Below are 25,720 nucleotides of genomic sequence, written 5' to 3' on the forward strand. Positions count from 1 at the left end.
TACGCATGCTTTCACGCAAGTAAGCTCCACTGAGTTCAATGGGGCATACTTCCAGGTAGGTGCGAAGAAGCACCTTTTCCCAACCTGTGACGCTTTACAGAATTGTCGGACTCCAACTCCCATCAGCCCCAGCCCCAACGGCCAATGGGCAGGAACGACGGGAACTGCAGTCCGCCACCATCCACATGGGGCACCCCTGGCGCGTGGGAACAGCAGCCGCAACGTGGGAAAATCAAGACTCGGGTCGATAAGAAAGCGCAGTATCGCATGAGCCTCGCAGATTCCCAGCGGCCGCCGCCGCAGCTTCAGCCTTCCTGCTCTTTTTTAACCCTCCTCCCTCTCTCTCTTTCCGCACCCAGAAGAAACTCTCCCTTCTCCGTTCCCGTTCAGAGGTTCTGTTCCCTCGGAGTTTGCGCCGGGACTCCATTTCCCATCGTCCCTCGGGAAGGCGGTCGCTTCCGGGTTGCTGTGCCGGGCGCGCGTGTGGCGGGGGAGAGAGGGGCGGGGAGAAAATGTTGGAGGAAAGGCAGTGTGTTTACTTCCGGCCACCCTAAGCGCGAGAGCGAAGGAGAGGGAGAGAGCGCTTGTGTGTCTCTCGCCCGCCGAGGCTGGTTGGCTGAGGGGACCCGGCGGGCGCTGCCTTGGGGGCGGGAACCCAGCGGAGCCGCCCGGAGCAGCAGCCGGAGGAAGACGAGGCGGCGGCGGCGGCGAAGAAAGAAGAAGAAGAAGAAGTAGCAGCCGAAGTAGCAGCCGCCGCCTCCTCCTCCGCCTGAGGGAGGAGAGAACGGGGCGCCAGGCGGGAGAAGGTCCGGTGCGGGACAGGCGCCACCCATGAGCCGCCTCAGAGGCCGGAGCGGGCGGTGAGGAGAGGAGCTCAGGGGACGCAGCCGGAGCCGCCTGCTTGCTCGCCCGGCCCAGCACCGCGGCGGCGCAAGGCAGCAGGCGGCGTCATGGACTGGCTCATGGGGTGAGTAGCCTTGGCTGGGCGAAGCGGGGGGGGGGGAGCTGGGCTGGGCTGAGTTGGGGTTTTGTGCTTCGTTCCAGCTTCCTCGTGGGGTAAGAAGGTCAGAAGGAAAGGTGTTTCCGGGCTTGCTGGCGGCTGCTCCCACCTCCTTTCCTCTCCCCCCCCCCCCAGGCCGCGGGGGTCGGTTTTGGCACGGCGCTGGCAGGGTCAGGTGTAAATTGTTCCTGAGTTGTAGTCAAGATTGGATTAACTTGGATTAAATTAGCGCCCAGCATACTTTAATCCCAGCCGCCACCTTTCTACTGATTCTCAGTCGGGGCAAGGTAAAGAATGGGAGAAGATGAATTTCATGCTGCCTGCCCGAACATGCATAATGTGTGTGTGCGCGCGAGCGCGCACGTGTTATGCACACATGCAGATTTGGACAGTGCATCCTTATGCATGGAGTGGAGGTTACAATCTTTGATTTGCCTTCTAGAATCAGGGTGGTAGTTACTCCAGGTAAGCAAGTCCTGATATTTTTTTATTTTTTTTAAAAAAGATGCAATCTGTCGGCGTATTTTGGAACTACTTTACTGTCCTATGCAGTTGTGTAAGAACCAGAGACTATAATGCAGGGGGTGTCCTGGATTTCGGGGGTGGGGGGAGGGCAGCAGATCAGGCTTGAATAAGATGCAGTTGCTATAGAAACCTTAACCCTGACACAGCACCAGGATGTCAAGGAGGAATTTCCAGTGGTGGGAGACTTGGCATGGGGCACAAAAGGGAGTGGTGTGTGAGTGAAATGCAAAGTGCTCACTTTGATGGAAGTAGTACATTGGCCTCATGTGGGTATGTGGTGGTCAGTGTATTGAGGTTCTGCTGAGTGACAGAGATGCTGGATCACATGTCCGTAAATGGCATTTTCTAATTGCAAAATATGGAGCATCACAACAGCTGGCTTGGGATCCTGTGCTGTTGGAAAGCAAGGAATACAAAATGGTTGGTAATACCTGGTTGGGATTGAAGTGCTTTGTAATGGTGGGGGCTTGACAAGGGAGTTTCCAAAAAATCATAACTTGTTCAGGCGGAGGGGCAGAGAGGTAATGTGCAATAATGTTAGGAGTGTGATTTAAAAAAGAAATAAAAAAAATGGGCTGATGCTTTTATACTTGTCAGCTGTCCAGGACATGAATATTGCTTAATTGGGTTAAGAGAGAGGAGAAATGCAGCATACATATATTACTGTAACCCATCAATTTAGTAATAATTTGGATTCAGGAACAGCAAGTTGCAGCACATTTCTGTCAACTTAGACTTCTGTTTTTGCAATATCACTTCAGGTCACACCTTAAAACTTTTCCAACAGTTTGTTTGCTAGAATGTAAAAGAGGAGACCTTGGCGGAGGTTAAAACCAAATCATTGCCACGCCAGGGGGCTTGGAGAGCTTGGGATTAATAGTACTAATTACCCAGAGAGACAGAAGGTAGAAAGCTATTTGCTGTTGGTTTTAGGGTTGAAAATCTCAGGCAGCTGAGGGATGCTAGCTATGATTAAATGCAAACGCTTGAATACTGACTGCACAACTATTCTTGACTTGGGTGAACTATGAATAACGGTGATGCGAAATTCATTGGTGAGTAAGATGTGTTCCATAAATGTGCACTCAAGTTATTTATCTTTATGTAACAATTTGATCTTATGCCAAAGGATAATAGTTTGATAGGATATCATAGAGTTTTAGTAGAGGGATCACAAGCCTTGTGCAATTTTAGATGTAGGTGGGGAAGGTGTCTTATGCTTATGGTGACTGAAATCAAATCAGTTTTGGGTAATATTTCTAATAAGAGTTTCCGGCTGTGTATGCTGCTCCTCGAGAATATTTGCTGGGACATCTGGAGCAAGCATTGACTTTATGTGTATTATCAGATTAGGCGAGCTGGCTGATAAATTGTATTATGCTTGCATGTATGCCCATCAGTAGAGATGGGTAACATAATGATGGTTAGTTATTTAAAACCTCAGAGGTTTTTCAGAGTTAGGTCAGTTACTCCTTTGATGTTTGTGTTTATAAATCATAATGTATAGAAGTTAGAATTGGACCATGTAGTTGCAAGTAACACTTAAGGTAATTTAATGCTAATTGTTTGTGCTGACCCTTTTCTGAACTGAATCATATATAGATGAATAGAATTGTTTACTTTAGTGTGGCTGGGATTCTTACAGCATTATGCAAATCAAACTTAAATTGCTATACGTGCTTGCTGCTATTACCTGCAACTTTTGGAACACTGTTCACAGTAATGGTGCCTGCTTTGTTTTATCTCAGTTACTATAGGCTTTCTACTTGTGTAGTCTGGTTTTGAAGCGGGAAGCCTTCAAAAGTTAATGTGTGCACTTCTAGAACAAAACACATAGTATTTTACTACTGTAGCAAAGTTCTGATAATGGACAACAGACTTGCAACTAAAACTTAAAAAACAAAAGCCTAGTTTGCATGTCAAGATAAATTATTATTAATGGCTTACTACAATCATAGAAATTGGACCCTTTTGACGATTCTCCCTAGTGTGAGCAAAAAACTACAATGTCTGACTTAGTGTTCTATCTGAACTGCGGATCATAGTTTGTTTCGGTCCACACCATGATTAGTAAGCCAAGAACAAACCTTGGCTTCACATCATGGTATGTTTGTCCCAAAACAAAACTGCTGTAAGGGAAACACTACTATGATATTGGGGTCTCCAAAACTGATGATCAGGGGAATGTTTTGTTGTGAATAATCTTTGTGTTTCACAAGGCTGTAGGTCCTGAATTGCTGGAATATAACAAACCACCATCCTTGATTCAAACATAATGCTAAACCACTGTGGTTTGTTGCTTGCAGCAACAAATTAACATAGCCACAGCCACCCCTCTAAAGCTTTATGCTACCTTTTAAAAGAGGGATTTCTGTGAAATAAACTGATTTCTTAACTTTGTGTTTTCCCTTCAATACTATTGTGCATTAATTTTCTTTAGGCTATAGTCCTTTACCTAATTACCCCTGAATAAAACCTGTTGGAGTAATTCATAGAGTCACAGAATTGTAGAGTTGGAAGGGACCCAAGGGTCATCTAGTCCAACCCCCTGCAATGCAGGAATCTCCGGTAAAGCATCCGTGACAGATGGCCACCCACCTCTGCTTAAAAACCTCCAAGGAAGGAGAGTCCACAACCTCTCGAGTGAGTAATTGGGACTCACTTTTGAGTAGACATATACAGTGGTACCTTGGTTTTCCAGCGTCTCGGAAGCCGAACGTTCCGGTTTTCGAGCACTGAAAACCCAGAAGTACGGTAATTGCTTTTTATACTTCTGTTTTGAGCAACATTGACAATTGTCCTTATTCTAGGCTTTCACAGTTTCAAGTTCATTTGCTCTTTTGAGCCATTATTCAAAATCTCTGGTTACCTGAGTGGAAGCATGGTGCAGATGTAATGTTTGCTGATCTCTTAGGCATAGTTAAGAGATTGGAAGCATGCACAGACTCCGAGTGCCTTCTGTGTTTAACATGATGCGTGGCATAGCATCCTATTTGTACCATGGTTAGGTTTAACCAGGGTTTGATTCTCGTTTATAAGCTTTGGTTAAAGCTAACTGTGATGGGTGTTTACCCTCATTGTGGTAATGCTCCTACAATATATTTTTATTGTTTTATTGTCATGAGTTTCTGTGGGTTTGGGGGGGGGCTGTACACAACTTTGAAATGCAAATAATTAAGCAGTATGGAAACAAATATTAGGAAACACAACATTCACACCAAACCTAAGGGCAGTAATCAAGATGACTTTGTACTACCCAGAAACATTGTGCTTCTCTTTCGTGTTCTTGTATGATTTGCTGAAATTTTGAGGGAAGAACTATGTGAAACAAACTGCCATAACTGGATCATCAAATTTCTATGACCTTTCTTTACATTAGTTAAATATTGTGTATCCTGCTGCTGAACACTGCCATATTCATGTCAAGGTCAATGACTTACAGGTGTGTGCAAATCTAGTTAGTCTGCACAGGTGTTGCACAGCAAAGGGGAATATGTTAAGCAATATATTGCAACTTTTAAGAATGGGAGATTACAATTTTCCTGTTATATGTAGACATACAACACACCACTTTGAATGGAGTTCAGAGTTGCATTAGGATTTTGTGCACTTAAATTTGGTATGAATATGTTGAGCTTTGTTTCCTTTTGGAAGAGGATTGATTGCTATGAAAGTTTGTTCTGTTAGTTTTAAGTGCCAACAAATAGTATCCGTGGTTTTTTTTAGTTACATAAATTTCATAACTTTTTATGAAGGAACAAAACTGTTAATACATTTGTACAGTGGTGCCCCGCAAGACGAATTCCTTGCAAGATGAAAAACCTGCTAGACGAAAGGGTTTTGCGGTTTTTGAGCTGCTTCGCAAGACGAATTTCCCTATGGGCTTGCTTCGCAAGACGGAAACGTCTTGCAAGTTTGTTTCCTTTTTCTTAACACCGTTAATACAGTTGCGACTTGACTTCGAGGAGCAACTCATAGAACGCGGTGTGGTAGCCTTTTTTGAGGTTTTTGAAGACTTTGGTGATTTTTGAAGCTTTTCCAAAACTTTTCCGACACTGTGCTTCGCAAGACGAAAAATTCGCTAGACGAAAAAACTCGCGGAACGAATTAATTTCGTTTTGCGAGGCACCACTGTAGTTCTGAAGTGACAAGACAGTGACCATTTCATCATGGGAGCTGATATAATGTTATGTGAAAATTAAAAATATTTATTGAAGAGCACCTTATTTTAGGAGACATTTTAACATCACCTGTCAAGTATTTTCTAGCCAGTTAATCTTCTCACCTTTGGAACTTTTAAAGACTTGTACATTCTGAAGGAAGACAAAAACATGGGGCAGGGAGCTTGTGCCGTAGACTCCAGTAATGATGACCAGTTGGTGTGACAGAACCCTGTTCTATATTTTTGTACCATATGCTAGTTTTTAGAAATACTAAAATTGTAAACTGTCCGGAGTGCCATGGCAGAAAAACAACATATAAATGCCAACAGTAACCTTCTATTATTCTGTGTGCAGTTTTCAGAGCAGCTACCTCTTTATTCAGTAGAAACTTCAAGCTGGTCAGTATTATAACCATCTTGAATTCACTATCATATGGAACTGAATAGTTAAAGAACTGAGAGATACTGTTTTAAGAAACTCAAGTCATCCTTTGTCTGTGCTTGTGTGCTGCATACATCAAAGTTTATATTCTTCATACATTTTGCACATTTCTGGCACCTTCTATGTAGAGTGTCAAGAATTGTTCTTCTTTCCTGTTGGACACAACATTATGATGGCTGACTGGGAACAGTTATGAACACAGGTATGAAGTTTACGGCATGTAATGCCTTTAGAGAGAATTTAATGAAAATGATTTATAGGTGGTATGTGACACCAGTCAAGCTTGCAAAAATTTACCATCTGCCCGATAATAAATGTTGGAAATGTAAAGAGACTGAAGGTACATTCTTTCACCTTTGGTGGATGTGCCCAAGGATTAAGACATTCTGGGAGATGATCTATAATGAAATGAAAAAGGTATTTAAATATACCTTCCTGAAGAAACCAGAGGCCTTTCTCCTGGGCATGGTCGGCCAATTGGTGACAAAGAAGGATAGAACTTTTTTTATGTATGCTACAACAGCAGCAAGAATACTTATCGCAAAGTATTGGAAGACACAAGATTTACCCACCCGGGAAGAATGGCAGATGAAGTTGATGGACTACATGGAACTGGCGGAAATGACTGGCAGAATCCGAGATCAGGGAGAAGAGTCGGTGGAAGAAGATTGGAAAAAAATTAAAGATTATTTACAGAAACACTGTAAAATTAATGAATGTTAGAAGGATGCTGGAATGAAGTTATATGGCCTTAGCAGAAATGTTATAAAGAATTAAGTAAAATAGACTGTTAATGGGCCAAAGGGGGGAAAAATAAGGTTAGATTGTGATAAGATAAATTATAGGACAAAAATTGAGAAAGATGGAAAGGATTTGCTGAAATAGCGAACTGAACTAGAATACAAAAAAGGGAGGTGTGAGGAGGTCGTCGAAACAAGTAAATGAAAGATAGATGAAAGATATGGAAATATTGGATGTGTTTTTAATTGTTTCTGTTTTTGTTTTTGTTTTGTTAAGATAAGCAGTGTTTTTTTGTTTGTTTTTTATGTATTGTATTGTACTGTTTTGCTTTGTTTAACTCTTTTTTCTTTTTGTAATTTTTAAACTCTTAATAAATATTACTTTTTAAAAAAAGAATTGTTCTTCCTTCCTTCCTTCCTTCCTTCTTTCTTTTATTTCTATACCACTTTTCTACCAAGGCATGCAACACTGTAATTTTTAAAATATCAAAACAAATAAATGAAATAAAATGTACAGTTGAGGTGTAGGGTTGGAGCAGTTCCTGATGTTGTCTTTGCCTGTCTTCCTTGCTCTCTTCTTCCTGCCCACAGGACAGAACATGTAATTTGAAAAAGTAAACATTGTGCCACAGTTACTAATGGTGTAGCATCAAAAATTGCTTACTCCAGTGGAAATAACTCCTCGTTTAAAGTTAGTTGGAGCCATACTTCCCCAAGCACTGCTCATGGGAGCCACCAGTTTTCTCTGAGTCCTATTTCCTCTTGCAGCCCTCAGAACCCTGTGAAAAGCTGCTGCGGAGAGTTTGAGGCAGGAACTTCCTCCACTGGTTCTCAGTCCTTTTCCCCAACAGAAAGACAGATCTGGATTCATGTTACCCCGAGAAGTGATGGTGACATATAAATATGGTTGTATTAATGAAACTATGGACATCTTGAATGGGAATTTCCAATGTGCATGTAAACTTAGAATTATGATGCTAACATGAAGCATTTAACTTGTTTAGGTCCTCTTGTGGTAGATGAAATCTAAACATTTTAGAACTGCATTAATAGATTGGATCATGGCCCATTCGGGCTAACGGAGGTAGAATTTAGCTGTCATGACTGGTAGACAACTTCATGAAGAAGTCCTCTATCAGCGGCTAATTCCTTTTAGAGCTATCTTAACCAGTACCCTTCAGCATATATTGTGGCAGCAAATTCTTTAATTCCTTAATTATGCATTGTGTGACAAAGCTCTTCATTTCGTTTGGCCTGAATTTAATGCTAATCAGTAGATTAATTTGTAGTTTGTCAGTAAGCCCTAGAATGTCATCTCTTGTCACCTCTAATTCTTGAGATGTCTTGCCTGAAAAAAGTAATTTAAGCATGATATCTAATATCTTCCGCTGAAGATAGATGCAGAGAAGCAGAAGGATATTGCCCTGCCCTTCTTTAGTACTTTCACACCTTGGCTATCTAACAGTCACCTCCCAGGCTAGTTTCCTGCTTCTGTTGTTACTTACATAAATGTTGGTCTTAATGTTTTTAATATCCTTATTGTCAGGACACCTTTTGTCAGTTTGTGCTCCACTTCACTTGGACAGGACTTTAGAGGAAACCTCCTTGGCTTTTATGGCTTCCTTGTCTCTGCTTCTTAGCTATACTGGCATACCTTTGGACTTGGTCTCATCTAGGCAGCTCTGTAACTAATGTTTCTAAGATGTTTATCTAGACATTTTTGTCACAACCTCTAAACATTGCTCCCCCATTGTATTGATTGCATGCATGTAAAAGACATTTTTAAGGACCATCATGGGAGGTAATATGTAAACCTGTTTTGAGTTTCACTCCTTTAATCAGATTTCACATAACCTCTGTTCCTACTACAGACTATTATTAGGGAGTCTAGAACTCCCTGATGTTTATTAAAAGTGCTGCAGCTGCTTGGGTCAATATAATTATTTGTTAACTAGCTGTCTTCTTTGTTGACTAAGCCTCCTTCTGCAAGGAGGCTTGAGAACTCTTGGGTTTTTTCATTGGAAAAGTACTTCTAGTAAAGTTTCAACTGTTTTTTGTCTCAGTCTGGTTTATGTCACTCACAGTAAACTATAGTTTGAAGTAAACTACTGTGTTTTTGCCTGCTTTGTTACCTAGCTTGGCAGAAGGAAGACCAACCCATGGAGTGGATGGCTTAGCATTCATTATATGTGATTCAGTGTGCATGGTTTTTTCTCTCTCCAACCATGAGTGGAAGCCAAAGTGTTTTTCGTAGCCTACTACTCAACACTTGTTTCATAGAAGCAAACCATATGTAACACCAAGCCAGTTTCTCCATGGCTTCTCCCAGCTTGGCAGTGGAGCGAGGGAAGCAGGTGAGATTGAGCAGAGTGCACCAGCACATTGCTTGTTCATGGTAAACCTTAGTTTACTTCAGATTATAGACAAGACCAGTGTGTGTATTAGTTTGTGTGCACTATTTGTGTGTTTACCATTATAAATGTTTTATATTTCGTTTATGGTATAAGGGTCTACTATGTTGCACACTTCTAGAACTAGTTTTGGTATCATGTATAAGTGAGAACCGTGAAGGAGTTAAGAAGGTTGGCAGCTACCCAAAACAGTTAAACAAATTAATGTTAAAAAAATAGGCACCTTGTCTGAACATAGTCTGAGACAGGAAATGAATTAGACCTTAAACATTTATTAAAATTCTCTGTGGCTTTGTTGAGACAACTTACAAAATTTGGGGATTTTCTCAAGAGCAGCTAACAGATCAGATACAATCTTATGATATAATCTCATCACTATTTCTTGCAGGTAGACTTTCTCCAAACCTCTGTTTGAAGTGGATTCGAATCCAAGTTGGTTACTACACATAGAAACATAAAATTGTAGAGTTGGAGGGGGACCCCAAGGGTTATCTAGTCCAATCTCCTGAAATGCAGGAATCTCAACACACTGTCTCCCATCCAATTTGAAACTGTACTGGACCCTGCTTAGCTATGCAAATGTTCTGACAGTTTTATTGCTACAGTGCAACTAGATAGTTGCTATGGATGGATATTGAGTTTAAAAAAACTTTTCCCTTCTTTTTGTAAAGCCTTGTTGGTGTCACTTTGATTTACACAGCTGCAGTGTATACACTTGCTTGCAATTCTCATTTAGGCAGGTGTTACTCTTTTGTATTCCCACTGCTTTTTTTTTTTTTACCTTTGTGAACTTCTTTTCCTCTACAGAAAACCACTGAAGTTATCAGGCCTATGTTTTTCACCCATGAAAAGCTGCATATATTGAAATGTATTGACTATCATATGCAATAAATGATATAGTGCTTTCAATAATTTTTTGTGACTTCTTCAAAGATACTTAAGGGTATAGAAAATAATAATTGGGAAGTTTGACAATTTTGCGATTCACCTAGCAGCAGCATTCAAAATTTGTCAGGTGGATTTTGCACCTGGCTATTGGCCACTTGTGACCAAGTGAAAATACCCAGGCACCAGGATGGTGCTTGGTGTCTCCACCCTCTGGAAGTACATGTCTGGGGATCCTTGGATCTTGACTGTTTTCACACACTAGCAACACATCCTGTAGAATTTTATACATTATATTTTATTTGCACAATCAGAATGAATTCCAGGAACCAAAAGCTGTCTGGCCCAAAAAATGGCACCTAGACATTCCGTTTTGGTGACTGTAACCCTGGTTTAAGGAGCCATCTGGCATATGCATAGATAGATAGATAGATCTCAGAGTTTCTAATACGCCCTAGTAGGTATTGCATTTCATTGTTGTAACAGAAGAAATAAGTGGATGATCTCCCATTACAAAAAATTAACTCAGTAAGAGAGAGTTTTGGCATCTTATGTTCCTTAGGACGCTGTGAAGTTTATTCATAGCAGGGGTGCTCTAAATATGTTTGCATCAATCAGAGCAGTGATGGGAATTTGTGGTCCTCCAGATGTTGCTGGATTACAGCTCCCATAATCCTTGACCATGGGCTATGCTAACTGGGGATGATGTGAGTTGGAGTCCATTGACACCTGGAGAGCTGTTGTTCCCCACCACTGTCCTAATGGAGAGTAATATAAACAAAAAATCAGTTTGAAGATTAGCATCCTGTAGCATGCTGTTAGTAAAGAAAAATTAAGGCCACGTTAAAGTATTATCCTTATAATGATAGTGTGCTAGTTGCATCATTTCACTTTTAATGTTTGTGTATTTGTAGGTAGAGGGTTGTTGTTTCTTTTTCTTTTAATAGGACAGCACACAGGAGAATCTCCAGGAAAGAATGAAAACAAATGCAGTGGCTTGACAGTATATGTATGACATAGGTACTGATTTGCTTGGTTTGGATGAGATATTCAAGGAGTTCTGTATTTTTCCTTCATATAGCAAACAGGGTTCACAGGAGGGCATTGCTTTAGCTTTGGCTGCTGACCAGAAAGTTTTCAGATGCCTTGGACTGTAAGCTGAACAAAGACAATAACTAAACAGACGTTGATTTCATTTTTCTTAAAAAATTAAACCTTTAACTCTTGGATGCCAAGAGAATTCAGGTCATAGTTGTGATAAAAATTCTTGTTGTGGTTGTGTGGTATGTTTGCTGGACTGTCTCATGGCCTCTGGAGAATGTGGGCAATGTGCCCTGGCATAAAGAACAATTGAAAGAACTGAAAGCTGGCCTGGGTTTTCTCTCTCGCAGGAACACATAACATTGGTTTTCTTGATTAACTTGGTGCATGGACTTGTTAGACCACACGTTCATGCTAGTGCTGATAATATTACTCAGTGCACAAACTTCATCTTCTTATTTGGAGAGACTCCTCCCCCCCCCAATATATGCTATGTAATTCCTCCTTTGTTATCTTTCTACTTGTCGGAGGGAGAGTTCCCTTCAGTTTCTTGTTTTACTCAGTAACAGTTTTATGGGTTTCAGTTAGTGTGAGATTTGTCTGCTGAATTGAGCCACCTTCCTTTTGTAATACTTTGTCTGTAAGTTGTCTTAGTTTTGTTGCTGTACCTGCTGTCTTTGTACAGCAAACTCAGAAGTTACAGCCTAGAAATACGGAAGTGTGTCTTCAGTGGCAAGAGCACATAGTAAGTTAATAGGCCCTTGGCTAGTAAAAGAATGGCCTGGCTATTTCTGTTAATCAGATTAACGCACACATACACATGTTACATTTTAATCCTCCTATGTTTTTTAGATCAGTTTGAATAATTTATGCTTCTTCCAAGGCACTTTTTGATGATGAGTGTGCTCTGTGACCTTCAGCTCTGAAGTACGTACTTGTATTATTTGAACTAAAAGTGTTAATTTCTCATATGTGTGTTTGTCACAGAGCAGGCATTTAATGCTGTTAGATGGGGCTTTGTGGCACCACCACTGGCTGGGCAGTAGTTTGTTAATGCTAATGGTTATACTTCTCTCTGAGCATCCAGAGCAACAGAATATTGTAGGGCTTACATAAAATGCAATGTGAACAAAAAATAGTCCTTTATACCTAATACAAACCAGGAACTGCTGTAGAAGAAAATATGTGTTTTGTCTAATTTCCTCGCCTTGTGCATGGATGAGGGGAGGAAGATGAAAGGAGAACATCTTCCTGAGGCTCACCATGACTTGCTGCTACTCATGCACTTAATAACAAGCTATGGTTTGTCGTTGCATCTGGATCATTGTCACTCAGGAATGCATGGATGCAGCTATCAGTCTGTGAGGGGGTTGATTTTGTTTTATAATGCAAGTGCTGTAGCTTTGTGGATAGACTTAAGTGTGGGGTTGTTAATTTTTGCTGTGTGCACACATCTTTGTGTGCATATCATTTCTTTTCAAACAAAATCTGTAGGAAATAACTTCTATCTTTATACTCTCTTTCATTTGGAGAACAGCTACACTATCTCCTTTCCCTTTTTGTAGTGTATTTGCATTTTTATAACTTGTAGACTTGTTGCCGGTACTTTATTTTTTTCCAGTTTCTGTAGTTTCTGCAAGGAAGACATGTGCGTGCAAAGCACCTCATATTCACATCCTGTTTTCAGGCACTGCACTTTTCTGATGTTTCTATTAAGAATGTGGCTTCAAGGGATGGATATACAATGCAGTTCTCATTGGAAAAGATTACAAAAGTTCTCCTCACCCACCACTGTTCAGTTGTTGTTGTTTTGTTAAAACACATCTCCTGCATAGCACTTGATTCATCTAGTTGTGGTGTTGAAATCCCATGTTTTAGTAGTTATTCTTTATTTGACTGTCTAACCAGTTTAAGATTCTCACTATGAAAAAATTCAACCACAGAGAAACAGCAATTGCACAGTGAAGGAAGTGGTCTTGGAGAGGAAACTAAACTTGTTTCTGTGTAGTGTTCTGTCTTTAGTCTTCTGGTTAAAGAGATGTGCAGATGTATAATACTGGAAAGTAAGAAGTAGCACCGAAGTTCATTTTATTGAAAGTTGACCCTATCTGCACATTTAAAATAAATGTGTAACTGTCTGGCTGCATTCTAAATAGAAAGAATTTGCATTAGAACTCACTTAATTTTCCGCTGCAGCTTTAGGGGCTTTGTCAAGTTTGTCAGTTCAGGGCTACCGTAAATATAATCAGCAATTGTATAAGCTAGAAATGTTAAGATCCTTATATTTACTGATATTTTTCTAAATATGTGTATCTCTTCATAAATATGTTTAAGGCCACAGAACTAGGTAGCAATCTAGAATGCTTAGTGAATCCTCTTCAAGACAAATGCAGCTGGTTGTGCTCGCTGTTCTGATGTGAGGTATCAATTGGTATGGGTTATAAAGACTCATTTATCAAGATTATCTAACTACCAGTTGCCCAATTTTGCAGTGCACAAGTTGCAGTTATGCAGGCTTCTGAACACAAGCAATGTGAAATCATTGCATCAATTTGAATAATGCACATTCTTCTAAAATAGTATATTTGTAAGTGGGACAGATTCTACAGGGTAAACTAACTTCTTCAGTTCCTTTTGACACATCTGGAAGATACCATGTTGGGTACTCCTGCTTTAGAATTTAGCTTTGTTACAATAAAACCCTGTGTTCCCAATCTCCTGTGTGACAATTTCTGGTCTAAGGTTGCAGCTTCCTATGTATAGACCAATAACTGAAAGAGTACTCCAGTTTATGGTGAAGAAGAACCTGCAAATAGAATTCATAGAATCACAGAATTGTAGAGTTGGAAGGAACCCTGAGGGTCAACTGGTCCAACCTCCTGCAGTGCAGGTATCTCAACTTAAGCATCCATTGGGCATCAAGAAAGCAGTTGTCCCTCTGCATAGTGGAGGGACTAAATTGTGCTCTTCTGATTCTCAGCCTACCTTATATCATCAGAAAAAGGCAGACCTTTCCATAAACTCAACCAAATCCTGATTCAGGGTTAGGCATTTAACCCATCAACAAAATATTGTCAAATAATCACTCCTTTCTTTGCAATCAGATGTAACTTTGATAGGTGCAAAAAAGAAAGAAAGGAAATTACTGCTTACAGGGGCATTTGTGGCTGATGATATTTAGCTGTTTTTAAACAAATGCCCCAGTACATAGTATTTGACCAGTGCTCTGCCCTTGAGTAAGCTTTAATAATATTTCTTTTGCAGTATCCTCCATATTCCTTTTGATGCAGTGGGAGAACATGGTAGGTCTCTTTCCCCAGCAAATATATTGATGTTTAAAGGTAAAGGTAAAGGTACCCCTGCCCGAGCGGGCCAGTCTTGACAGACTCTGGGGTTTGTGCGCCCATCTCACATCTATTGGCCGGGGGCCAGCGCTGTCCGGAGACACTTCCGGGTCACATGGCCAGCGTGACAAAGCTGCATCTGGTGAGCCAGCGCAGCACACGGAACGCCGTTTACCTTCCCGCTGGTGAGCGGTACCTATTTATCTACTTGCACCCGGGGGTGCTTTCGAACTGCTAGGTTGGCAGGCGCTGGGACTGAGCAGCGGGAGCGCACCCCGCCGCGGGGATTCGAACTGCCGACCTTTCGATCGGCAAGCCCTAGGCGCTGAGGCTTTAACCCACAGCGCCACCCGCGTCCCTAAACATATTGATGTTTAGTTGGTAATAATTATGAAAAAGCAAATAATCTGAACTCCCTAACCTTGAAAAGGTAACTTTAAAAGGTTTTATATCCCCTTAAATGAAATGAGAACTATGACTGCGGAGAAAACAGAGAACTTCTATTTATGGTAGGTGTTTGTCCTACAAAATATTACTGTATGTTGGTGCATTGGGTTGCAAGGGTGAGAGGCTTGTCCATCTCTGAAGCCTTGGAACTATCTATAAAAGTGCAGTGCTGATGGAAGGAGGCTTTTTTTAGCTCACTAAAATGATTAGGATTTTTGGACAGAAGCAAACACTTGCATGGCATTAAAATATCTTTTGAGCTAAAAATAAATGATACTATTTTTAAAAAGTAAGTGCATCAGTTCTGGATTCTGCATCAGCTATCTGACTAAGTATACTCTGAGTAGACCCACTGAATTTAATATGTATGACTAACTTTAAGTCTTTTTGGCTTAAGAGGGTCTATTTTAAGTATGACTTAGTTGGATACCAGCCTATGCTTTTGGTCCTTGGTAAATATTCCAGTAGATGCCAGATTAGAGCTAAGCAAATATATTGAAGTCTGACTAAGGAGTACGGCTGATAAAATATCAATCCATGGCTATCATTTGGATATGTTCAGTGAAATCCTGTTAAATGACCTGATTATGAAATAATGATAGTTTGTCGGAGCTCTGCTCTTGTGCACCAGGTGGTACGAGTATAATGGTCAAGTGATCTTAGAGAGGTAAGTTATGATGTGTAATTTAGCATCCACATAACCTTCTTGTGGTCTTGTATGAGCTAAATTGGTTTTTAGGATTAGCACACATTTTTGTGTATGTTCAACCAAACCCCTTTTAGCTCCCAGCACCACTGCTTATCTTGTGTACATCCTGTTGCTGTACACAAGAATGTTGGCTGAGATACTAAAGATTCATATGAGATCTGTTAGGAAGAAGGATGATTGGAGCCGGTGGCTGCCTCCAGGGCCTGCCCAGCTACTCATGCCACTGGTTTGAGGAAAGGAACTGAGGGAATGGCTTCCAGCTGCTGCTTGTCACTTCATTGAGATCTCCTGTATTCACTTCCATCTCTCTGTCTACCAGAACCAGGGCTGTGCTGGTGTGTGTGTTTACAGTCACCAATAGTTTTCTAACAGCCGGCAACTACTTTGAGGCATAGCTTGTGGTAAGAAACCTGATCCCCCCCCCCCGTTCATTTCTCAGGAATTGAAATGTAGGGATCATAGACCAGATCTACACACAGAGGATGTAATCAACTGCATCCATGCACATGCAGAATAGTCTCATACTCACTCACTATCCTCCTGTCCACCTACTATGTGCCTCTTTGGAGTAGATTTTGCAGGTTGTACAGGGGCAGGGAACATGCACTTGTGTAGCATTTGATTTTACCCAGGAGCAGTTCCTGTGAATAGCCTGGTTTGCGGAGCGTGAGTATTCTAGCCTCATCTTGGAGCACTTCTACTTGCCTGCCACTTCTAACATCTTTTCGCTCCTCTTTTCCTCTGTCCCCAGGCTAACAGGCAGTGCATCAGTACACTTGTTACAGCTCTTAAGTGTACTGTGTCAGTTTCACAGCTCTCTGGTGTAATGTGAAAGGCAGTGGGATAGGTTTATCAGAAGCAGCTGTTTTTATTTTGTAGATTGTTGCATGGGTGGAGTGGCAAGGGATGGGGCTAGTAGCTTTTGCAGGAGATTAAGATGTAATTGCAGGTTTGGCTTTGAAAAACACCCTGCTAAAGAACAAAACCTGTGTGTAAAAGAAATAGAGCATCAATACTTTTTAATAAGCCTTTCGCTTATGGATCTTTGTAGCGGCACCGCTCTAAGCTGTAGGCCTCAGAATAAGTTTACTACATTCTCAATTTTGCCTTAAGTAATCCTTTTTCAATTGTGAATTGAACAAGGGCGTGGCTAGGCTGTTGCTGAAATGGCTTGTACCGACCTTCAAAGGATGCTTGAGATGGGTCAAGGTGTTTTGAGGCAGGGAATAGCCAATGAATTCACCCTCTCTATATAATTGGTATGTATTATACCCTGAAAGTGCTAATCAAAGAACATACAGCTCATTAGTGATAGGAAAGGAGGAGTCTGTACAATATGAATTCTAGACCTTTATGGAAAGGATAAGAATATACTGCTTTGTGTAGATATTTTCTTCATCTCTCAAAACACTTCTTAGAAATCTTAATGGTTCTGAAAGGTAGTGTAGTGTCGGTATAATTTTCCCCACAGTACAGATTGGGAGGGTATTGTGGCTGACCTAAGAAAATCTAGTTTGAAAATGTAAACCACTTGGTACTTTTCATTAGGCTTTTTTATCCATTCTAATTCTAGGTGTGAAATTCTAGAGAAGCTGTGCATTTATTATTTATAAGTTCCTTCAGTAGAACTTACTATGTACATAAAGTTTCCAGGTGATCTCCTGTCTAGGTGTTGACAAGACCCAGACATGCCTGCCTTCATTAAGGTTCAACACCAAGTACCTCCTGACCATAACTTGTTGGGGGAAAAGATCTTCAAAATGAATACAAAATTGTTTTAGGAATTTACTCCTATTTATTTCTTCTGTGTTTGGGGAATGCATGGCCAAACCTGATCCTTGGCATTCTGTTGAAACTGAAAGGAGTTTAGAAAATGTATCCCACAAATTATAGCATTGTTTGCGTTCTGTGATGTCCTTGTGAAATGCCTAAATTATATTTTCTGTGCTGATAAGATCCAAGATCAGTTATTCTAGTAGCAAATGGTGGACTTATAACAGCCCAATTTCTCATTAGTTCAAAATCATTTGTGAAATGTCTTGTGCTATCACAGAGACTTTGTGTTACATCTAATCCTAGTGCCACTTGCAGAGAAGCTAGTACAGATGATTTCTGAGCAGAAATAAGTGCATAGAGGAACACTGGAGTGTCTGCCTTGCACTAAAGAAACAGCAACTACAGGCAAAGTGGCCATAGCTGCCAGATCAGCTGCTGAGAGGGTGTAATCCTCTTCCATAAACACAGTCAGCTAGCTTGTTTCATGTTGCCTGAAACTGAGGCTGATCCCTGCAGCCCTGTTTAGAAACTTGATTTTTCTTGCCCTGCCCCCCCCAACCCACTTTCCATCCCATCATCATTGGGAACATTTTACAATGGTAATGAGCTTGGCAAGCACAAGGCCTCTGCCTGCTGCCAGGATAAAAGACAAATAAGAAAAACAACAGCGGCTCCCTCCTTTCTCTCTCCACCCTTTGCTGTGGGGTGGCTGGTACCACTGTGCCCATGCTGTAAGGAGGATAGAATGTCCTGCCCGCGGTTTCACGCAGATGGCCTGGAATCTGTCCACACTGGGCAAGAAAAGAGGGAATGCCACTCACTGGCCACCCTGTTGTTTGTGATTAAACAGAGGGAAGACAATGCATCTAATTTCTCTGTTGCTCATTTAAAAACATACTGGCATGTATTGTAGATTCTGTGGAAGCTGACCAGGGATGATCCAGGAAATTCTAGACCTCTAAAATTAGTTTTTTGTCCCATATGGTTGGCATCCGTATGTCTTGGGACAGATGGATTTGGAAGAGTGTGCCAAATAAACCAGTGGAAAGCACCTAAGAGTAGAGTTATTATAAACATATAGGAAAAACAAGCAGAAGTACTGGCCTAGCTTGCCACCATCAATCATTCATAATTTTTTGAGATGTCAGTAAAGATTGAGAGATCTGGCTATATTAAAATCCACTTCCAAAGGATATTGTACTTATTCCTTGTGATGAATACATTTTGGGCTTTCTTGTTTATTAAAGAAATAGCTAAGGACAGAGCTTCATCATATGATGAGGATAGAGGAATTTCTTCCATTAGAGTATCAACCTGCAAAGGCCCTGGGGACTATGTTTTTTATTTTAACTGGAGAGGCAAAGCCTCTATTGTTCCTGCTCAGGACATCTAAAGACACTTAGGGAAGTTGAATCACTGTTGGCTGAAAGTCTTTGTGTTTTTAAATGTAAACAACAGCTGTGATATGCGATTGGTAAACAGAAGAATAAGATGTGTTGGCATTTTAGATTTATTGCTACTGGATGATTGTCATAATATCTTTGGGGAGGTTGAGGTAGATGGTTCAGAGTTTAGGGTAGATGGTGCTCAGAAGTTATTGATAGCTATTCAATGATGATGATGGTGACTATTCTGTTTAATGCTGCTTTCAGACTGAACTTCAGTGACAGTGGGGGTGTGAGGGGAGAAACCTTGCAGGCACAAGGGAATGCCTCTAGAGGTGTGTGTATATGTGCCTGGATCTGCTGCGCTGGCAATCCTTGGATTGAAACAAATCCTATTTTTGTGTGTGGTCTGGTGAACTTGAAATTCCTGGGTTCACATAGCTGAGACACTAACTTAATGGCCTTAGTTAGAGGTAGGTTGCAGTGTTGGTCTGTCGTAGTCGAAACAAAACAAAAAAGTAAAAAATTTCCTCCCAGTAGCACCTTAGAGACCAACTAAGTTTGTTATTGGTATGAGTTTTCGTGTGCATGCGCACGATGTATCTGAAGAAGTGTGCATGCACATGAAAGCTCATACCAATAACAAACTTAGTTGGTCTCTAAGGTGCTACTGGGAGGAATTTTTTATTTTATTTTGATGGCCTTAGACACGCTGTTCGCTCAGCCTCAATTTTCTATCTAAAATAGGAATAATAACCTATTTGAAGGACACGTTGTGAAGATGAACAAAGGCTTGTAAAGCACAAAGTGCTATGATGGGGTGTAGTAAACTTCAGAATTACTAGGTTTTAGAGAAATGCAAGTGGCAAATGCTACTTCAAAGAGCTCTTATTGCTTTGAGCTCCCCCCCCCCCAATGCTGTGGAAGTGCTACAGGGAAAAAACTTCAGTGACTCCTGATGCTAGTTGTAATTACTCAGTGTACACTGTTGTCATGGTCTGATGTAATTAAGTTAGATGAAGGGATGATTTTGGCCTTTTGCTGTTGATGTCCATTTAAGATTCATATAATAGTTTTTAGTCAAATTACCAGTCCCTTTTCTGAAGGCAATCATTTCCTCATTTATAGGGATAGATCTCATTTAACATTACTGTAACTTTTAAGTGTACACGTACGTTTTTGTTTCTATCATTGGCTTAATTTGGCAACAGCAAAGCAGGGCTTTGGCAGTCAGGAGTGCCCATATTGGTCTGTGCGTTTCTTCCTTTCCTCCCTGATTTTTAACATTAGTTTACTGTGACATCTGAATTGGCACACAGTGGCATTGCTTTGCCTCCAAGTGATACTTCACAAAACCAATTCAAATCATGGTTCAGTGGAAAGATGCTTCCAGTGTTGATTTTCTCTTGTAGCAAACTCGATGGACAGGAGGGTGATGAAACAAAGTCACCCACCGAAAAAGTGGAGGCCTTTGCATGCTTGGAGGGTGAAGCTGACTCCAGAGGACCAATTTCTGCCTGTCCATTTGATGAAGATATAAAAAGTTTAAGGGTGATATTTCTTCCCTTAACTTTAGCAAAGGATTAAAAAAAAACCTTGGTGGGTAGAGCATGAGACTCTTATTCACAGCATCATTCACAGGGTTGGAGCCACATGTTGGGCAAAAGATTTCTGCATTTCATGGGGTTGGACTAGATGACCTTTGAGGTACCCTCCAACTCTACAATTCTATTACTTTATCAGGCACAGCAGGGAGGAGGAATATAACTGCATACCTCACCGTGCTGCTCAGGTTAGGCACTTGCTGATCAGATTCTTTTGCAACCAGCCCTGTAACCACCGTACTCTTTACTCAGGCTTGGAATGAGTAACTTACAGTATGGAGGGAATACCTCTTCCTCCACTGAGTAGCCCCCAATGTCCTCTCACTTTTATGTCTGAGTGCAGCTGACTTATTTTTTGCATGACTTGCAGCTGACTTTTGTTGCTTGACTGTAGTTGCTGACTAGCTGCTGCCCTTTTATTTTCTGTTGTGTTTACTTGTTCCAAAACTCCCATTTAGAATAACTGCCAAATAGAAAGACATTTCTGCAAAAATGATTGCCTATGAATTAGTCACTTTAACAGGGCTGTGTAGGTCTTTTCTACCATACCACACCCCATACGTCTTTTTTAAAAACCTGCCTGAACAAGCTGGAAAGGTAAATGAGCCATAGCTGTGTTTTGTTTTCCTTTGGTAAATCATTGTCCTGGCTAATGAGTGTTGTCACCATTTTAAAACTACTTTTTTCATTGAAAGCAATTACTGGTGTGTTGATTAGATGTTTGATAGGCCCAATTTAATAGAACTTTGTATTTGTCTTCATGAAATTGAGATTCTCAGTCTAAACTAGTACAGCGGTACCTCAGGTTAAGAATTTAATTCGTTCTGGAGGTCTGTTCTTAACCTGAAACTGTTCTTAACCTGAGGTACCACTTTAGCTAATGGGGCCTCCTGCTGCCGCTGCGCCGCCAGAGCACGATTTCTGTTCTCATCCTGAAGCAAAGTTCTTAACCCAAGGTACTGTTTCTGGGTTAGCGGAGTCTGTAACCTGAAGCGTATGTAACCCGAGGTACCACTGTATTCGGTTCTTCTTGTAAACCAGACACGTGCAACATAACAGCAAGCCAGATGTGGGGCTTACTTGCAGCCTATTTGTAGCCCCCTAGGATTCTTCCAAAATCCAATCAACAGTGGACGCAACAGTTGTGTGTTGCTCATCCTCTCTTTGGTTCCAAGAAGGGAGGTGGAGTTCATAATAGTTTGTCCAGTTTATTGCAGCTGGCCGTGGTGTATAACAGGGGAGAAGGACCTTTTTTGGCTCATGAACTTCAGTGTCATGGGCAACATTCCAGGGGTCACATGCCAGTGGTGGGCATAGCTAGAGGTAAAAGTGGGTGGAGCAGTAGATGTGACTCTTGCCTTTGTTTAGTAAGCTGCATTCCAGCCAGGCAAAAGCACCCAAGAAGGGCATGGAGTGGGGTCTGTGGAGAGTCTCAAGGGCTTAATACAGAGGCCCGGAGAGACACATTTGGCTTCCAGGCTTGAGGTTCCCCTGCTGAATTGCCTGTCTAATGCTGTAACTCTGAATGAATTGCTGGGAAAGTGAAATGAGCACTTGGTGGGTACCCTTGTACTGAACAGAAATGAGGGTGAAGAAGTATTGAAGAAAGAAAAATGGGGCTAATTGTGAGATGAGGAGCAGAGAGATTCCTGGTACAGGGTATATATGTGTGTTGGGGAAACGGGATTTCAGTCCTGTGCCTCCAAAGACTCACCTGATCTATCCCTGGTATGCTCCTCTCTATATCTGTTGGAGCACCTATAGAGGGACAGGGGAGATTTCTGCCATGAATAGATCTTTGGCAAATTGTCTCATTTAACTACAGACATCCCTCTCCACCACTGAAGAGGATGGCTCTACAGTTCTATGTTGCTCAGTGTTCCGAAAAATAAGGGATTAACTCAGGTTGCTTGTACTTCCTCATTTGTAATAAGTATTTTCTACATCCCTTAACTGAGTATGAATGTTAGGTGAAAAGAGACATGGGTTTGACTTTTGCGAGTGGTAACTTGTGGAAAAATGGAATTGTGTAAGAGTATAAGGAGCAAAAAAATCAGAAGGACGTAGGAGTGCTCTTTTTGAATGCATTTGCTGCAGAGCTCCCTATCTATAGTTTGGGGGTGGTTATGCTGTCATTCTTCATAGAGTGGTTTGTAAGGATTACTGAAATAATGGTACAGTGGTACCTCACAAGACGAATGCCTCGCGAGACGGAAAACTCGCAAAACGAAAGGGTTTTTTTGTTTTTTGAGCTGCTTCACAAGATGATTTTCCCTATGGGCTTGCTTCGCAAGACGGAAACGTCTTGCAAGTTTGTTTCCTTTTTCTTAACACCGTTAATACAGTTGCGACTTGACTTCGAGGAGCAACTCATAGCACGCGGTGTGGTAGCCTTTTTTGAGGTTTTTGAAGACTTTGGTGAGTCTTCAAAAACGAATTAATTTCGTTCAAGAACGAATTAATTTCGTCTTGCGAGGCACCACTGTATATGGAACTCTGAGTATACAACCCCACGTTATGTAAAACATACTACAGACTATTCACATACTAATACTTGTATTTTATTACTTGTACTAATACTTGTATTTTATTGAAGATATATAAATAAAGTATATAAATAAAGTGAAGGAAAGAAAAAAGAAAAATTAAACAAACTATAATACAATATGATATATGGGTATATAAATACTACCCACATACTAAGCCACTACTAGAAGTGCACTTTATGTTGGGGGCTTCTCTGGATTTGAGAATTTTGTGATGTATTCTTTGAAAAGTCTCCTCATTTTGTTGCATTAGCAGAGCACTTTGTATCCAAAATATGTTATTTTTCTCGAGATATTGGTGTTATCCTATTCAAGAGGGGAGGGTTAAAAAAAACACCTGTCTTATCTTGTCTCAGAAAGCAGATTGTAAAGCTTTAGACAACTTTCCTCAGAACTAACCATAGAACAAGAGCACACTTCTTTTTAAAAAAGCAACCAAATGCTAGGATGAGCAATGATTTTAGATGTCGTTTGTTAAACTCAGACTCCCCTGCTCCCTTCTGAAGTTATGAAAGGTTTCCTTGACTTTATTTTGACCTGGGCCAACTCAAGTTGCAGGCTGCAGATCTCCTTGCAACTCAGCTCTTTAAGCACCAGAGTTTCTTGCATTTGTAACTAGAGATGCAAGGCCCTAATTTATATTCCATGTGTGTTACTTTAGAGTTTATGGAACGTCAGATTCCAAGCAGCTACAGTTGCTCAGGTACGGAAATGAGAGCTGACAAGAGATGTGGACAGACATAAGAATGTGTTGAATGGGATATCTTCCAATCCCCATTTGAAATTAGTTGTTGATAAACTAAGCTTGAACTAAGGCAGGGACATGAGAACTCAGCTATGTGATACGAAGTGTCGTTCTTCTATTATCAGTATTTGTGTACTCAGTGCTACGAGAGATGTGAACTTTGAAATTAAACAACCTGTGCTCCAGCAGTTATTCACATTACATTTCTTAAGTTTTCTTAGCATCATAGGGTCCAGTCCCTCCCCTTAAACAATATCTGGGCAGAAGTAGTTGCATTGCAGCTGTTTCAACTTTTCCACTTGCATTTCTTGTTCCTCATATCATTTGTACAGTTGCTATTTGCATGGGATGAAGAGGCATATAGTTTGTTTCTTAGAAAATGATATTAGCAGCATCACTGGCATGTGCTCTAAATCTGAAGTTGAGGACTATGGCTTCTTTTGTGTGGATTTGCAAACATGGTGTGTGTGTGTGCTAGTAGCTTCTTAACTTAGTAATGCACTTTCTGCCAGCTAGACAGGGAATCTTTATCAGTGCAGGCTCCTCCTTTCTTCAGAACGCTGAAACCAAATTAACAGCATTAACTGACTTTATTTCATACAAAATCTGTAACTTGTATTTTGCCATGTATTATGCATTATAACTTTTCCAAGGGTAAAACACACAAACCATCAGCTGTAGAGTGCTTTTCAATTCTCTTCCTCCCACTTGGTGTTCTAGTGAATCTGCCTTGCAGCCTTTTGATTACACCTACTTGGTAGTGCTCTCCAAGTGCACATTTACACACTGTCCAAGCATAATGCTACAGTATGAGTACAATACTTCAGAAATCATATATATGCCCCATGGTATATATGCCCTGGGAAACCAACCCATAAGTGATACTTGCATGTTTCTTTTTATGAAGTGATTTGCTTAGGTTCTCTCCCTGCCCCGCCCCATTTTTACTGTAATGGTGGATTGTGGTGATCGTGGAGAGGTGGATCAGTTCTGGACTTCTGCCACAAAGCATTTGTCCTGGGGAAAACATGGACTTAGAGCTAACACCTTGGCATTTCTGCCATCATGGGAGGGAGAAAGCCGCTGCCTCCACCTTGATAAATTGCTTTCTCCATTCTCATTAACTCATTTCCGTCAGGATAGAAGCTAGTCAACTGGTCAGCTCCAGTATGTTTGATTTTTAACAATACTGTGCTTCATTTTAGAAACAGTAGGAGGTGCTGGCTTTGAAACTTGTCCAAAGTCACACGTTTTGAACATTACATAACTTACTCCTAATGGCAGATGTGAAAAAATTTGATGTAGCTACTCACTAGTAAAAGGCACTTGGGTATACTCAGGGATGCCCTCTCATTATTTTATACACCTTTGTAATGTTTAAAAATGGCTTAATATGAACTATGTCAGGGCCCAAGTCTATCAGAAAGTCTTCTTTAGCAGTATTTATTCTAAATTTGTATTTGGTGGTTTGTGGTTACACTGGAGAGAATATGTTGCATATGCCCTCTTTTCTTTATAATTCCAGACAATCTATGCAAAATCAACCACATCTTTATGCTCTCTATCTATTAATCTAGATGAGGGCAGCCCAACTTTTCATAGCAAGTACGCCGCAATAGTACTTTGACCTGGAAACCACAGGCTGCACACCATCTTGTTGTGCGGGGAAGTGAGCCCAGCATTTGATGCCCAACCCAGCCTTCCCAAAGCCAGGTAAGCAAGGCACCAGGTTTTGGGAATGAGGTGTGAGGCAGGGTTCGAGAGCCCTCCTACCTCCTTCTCAAAGCTGGGAAAGTGCTAACTAGGCTTTGGGAAGGATGTGGGAGGACTCTAGGACCATTAGTATTTCAAAATTAAGGTATTAGGTTGACATGGTTTATGCCATTCTATGGTGTGTGAATCTTGTGACCCTGGATGGTTATCGAGTCAGCCAAGTAACACATGAAAGTAATGCTAGA

At 41.0% G+C, this 25,720-nt stretch overlaps 1 protein-coding gene across 1 annotated transcript in view; it reads left to right on the forward strand.

Moving 5' to 3' along the window:
* Window positions 1–537: 537 nt before the first annotated feature.
* Window positions 538–25,720, forward strand: part of MOB2 (MOB kinase activator 2) — a 106,707-nt gene continuing 81,524 nt past the window's right edge. Inside the window, exon 1 of the mRNA XM_082195187.1 lies at window positions 538–967. Within this exon, the coding sequence (XP_082051313.1) occupies window positions 951–967 (17 nt within the window). The 5' untranslated portion in view covers window positions 538–950. The remainder of the gene's footprint in view (window positions 968–25,720) is intronic.

This window comes from Podarcis vaucheri (assembly GCF_965113315.1).
Source record: "Podarcis vaucheri genome assembly, chromosome: 1".
Lineage (NCBI taxonomy): Eukaryota > Metazoa > Chordata > Lepidosauria > Squamata > Lacertidae > Podarcis > Podarcis vaucheri.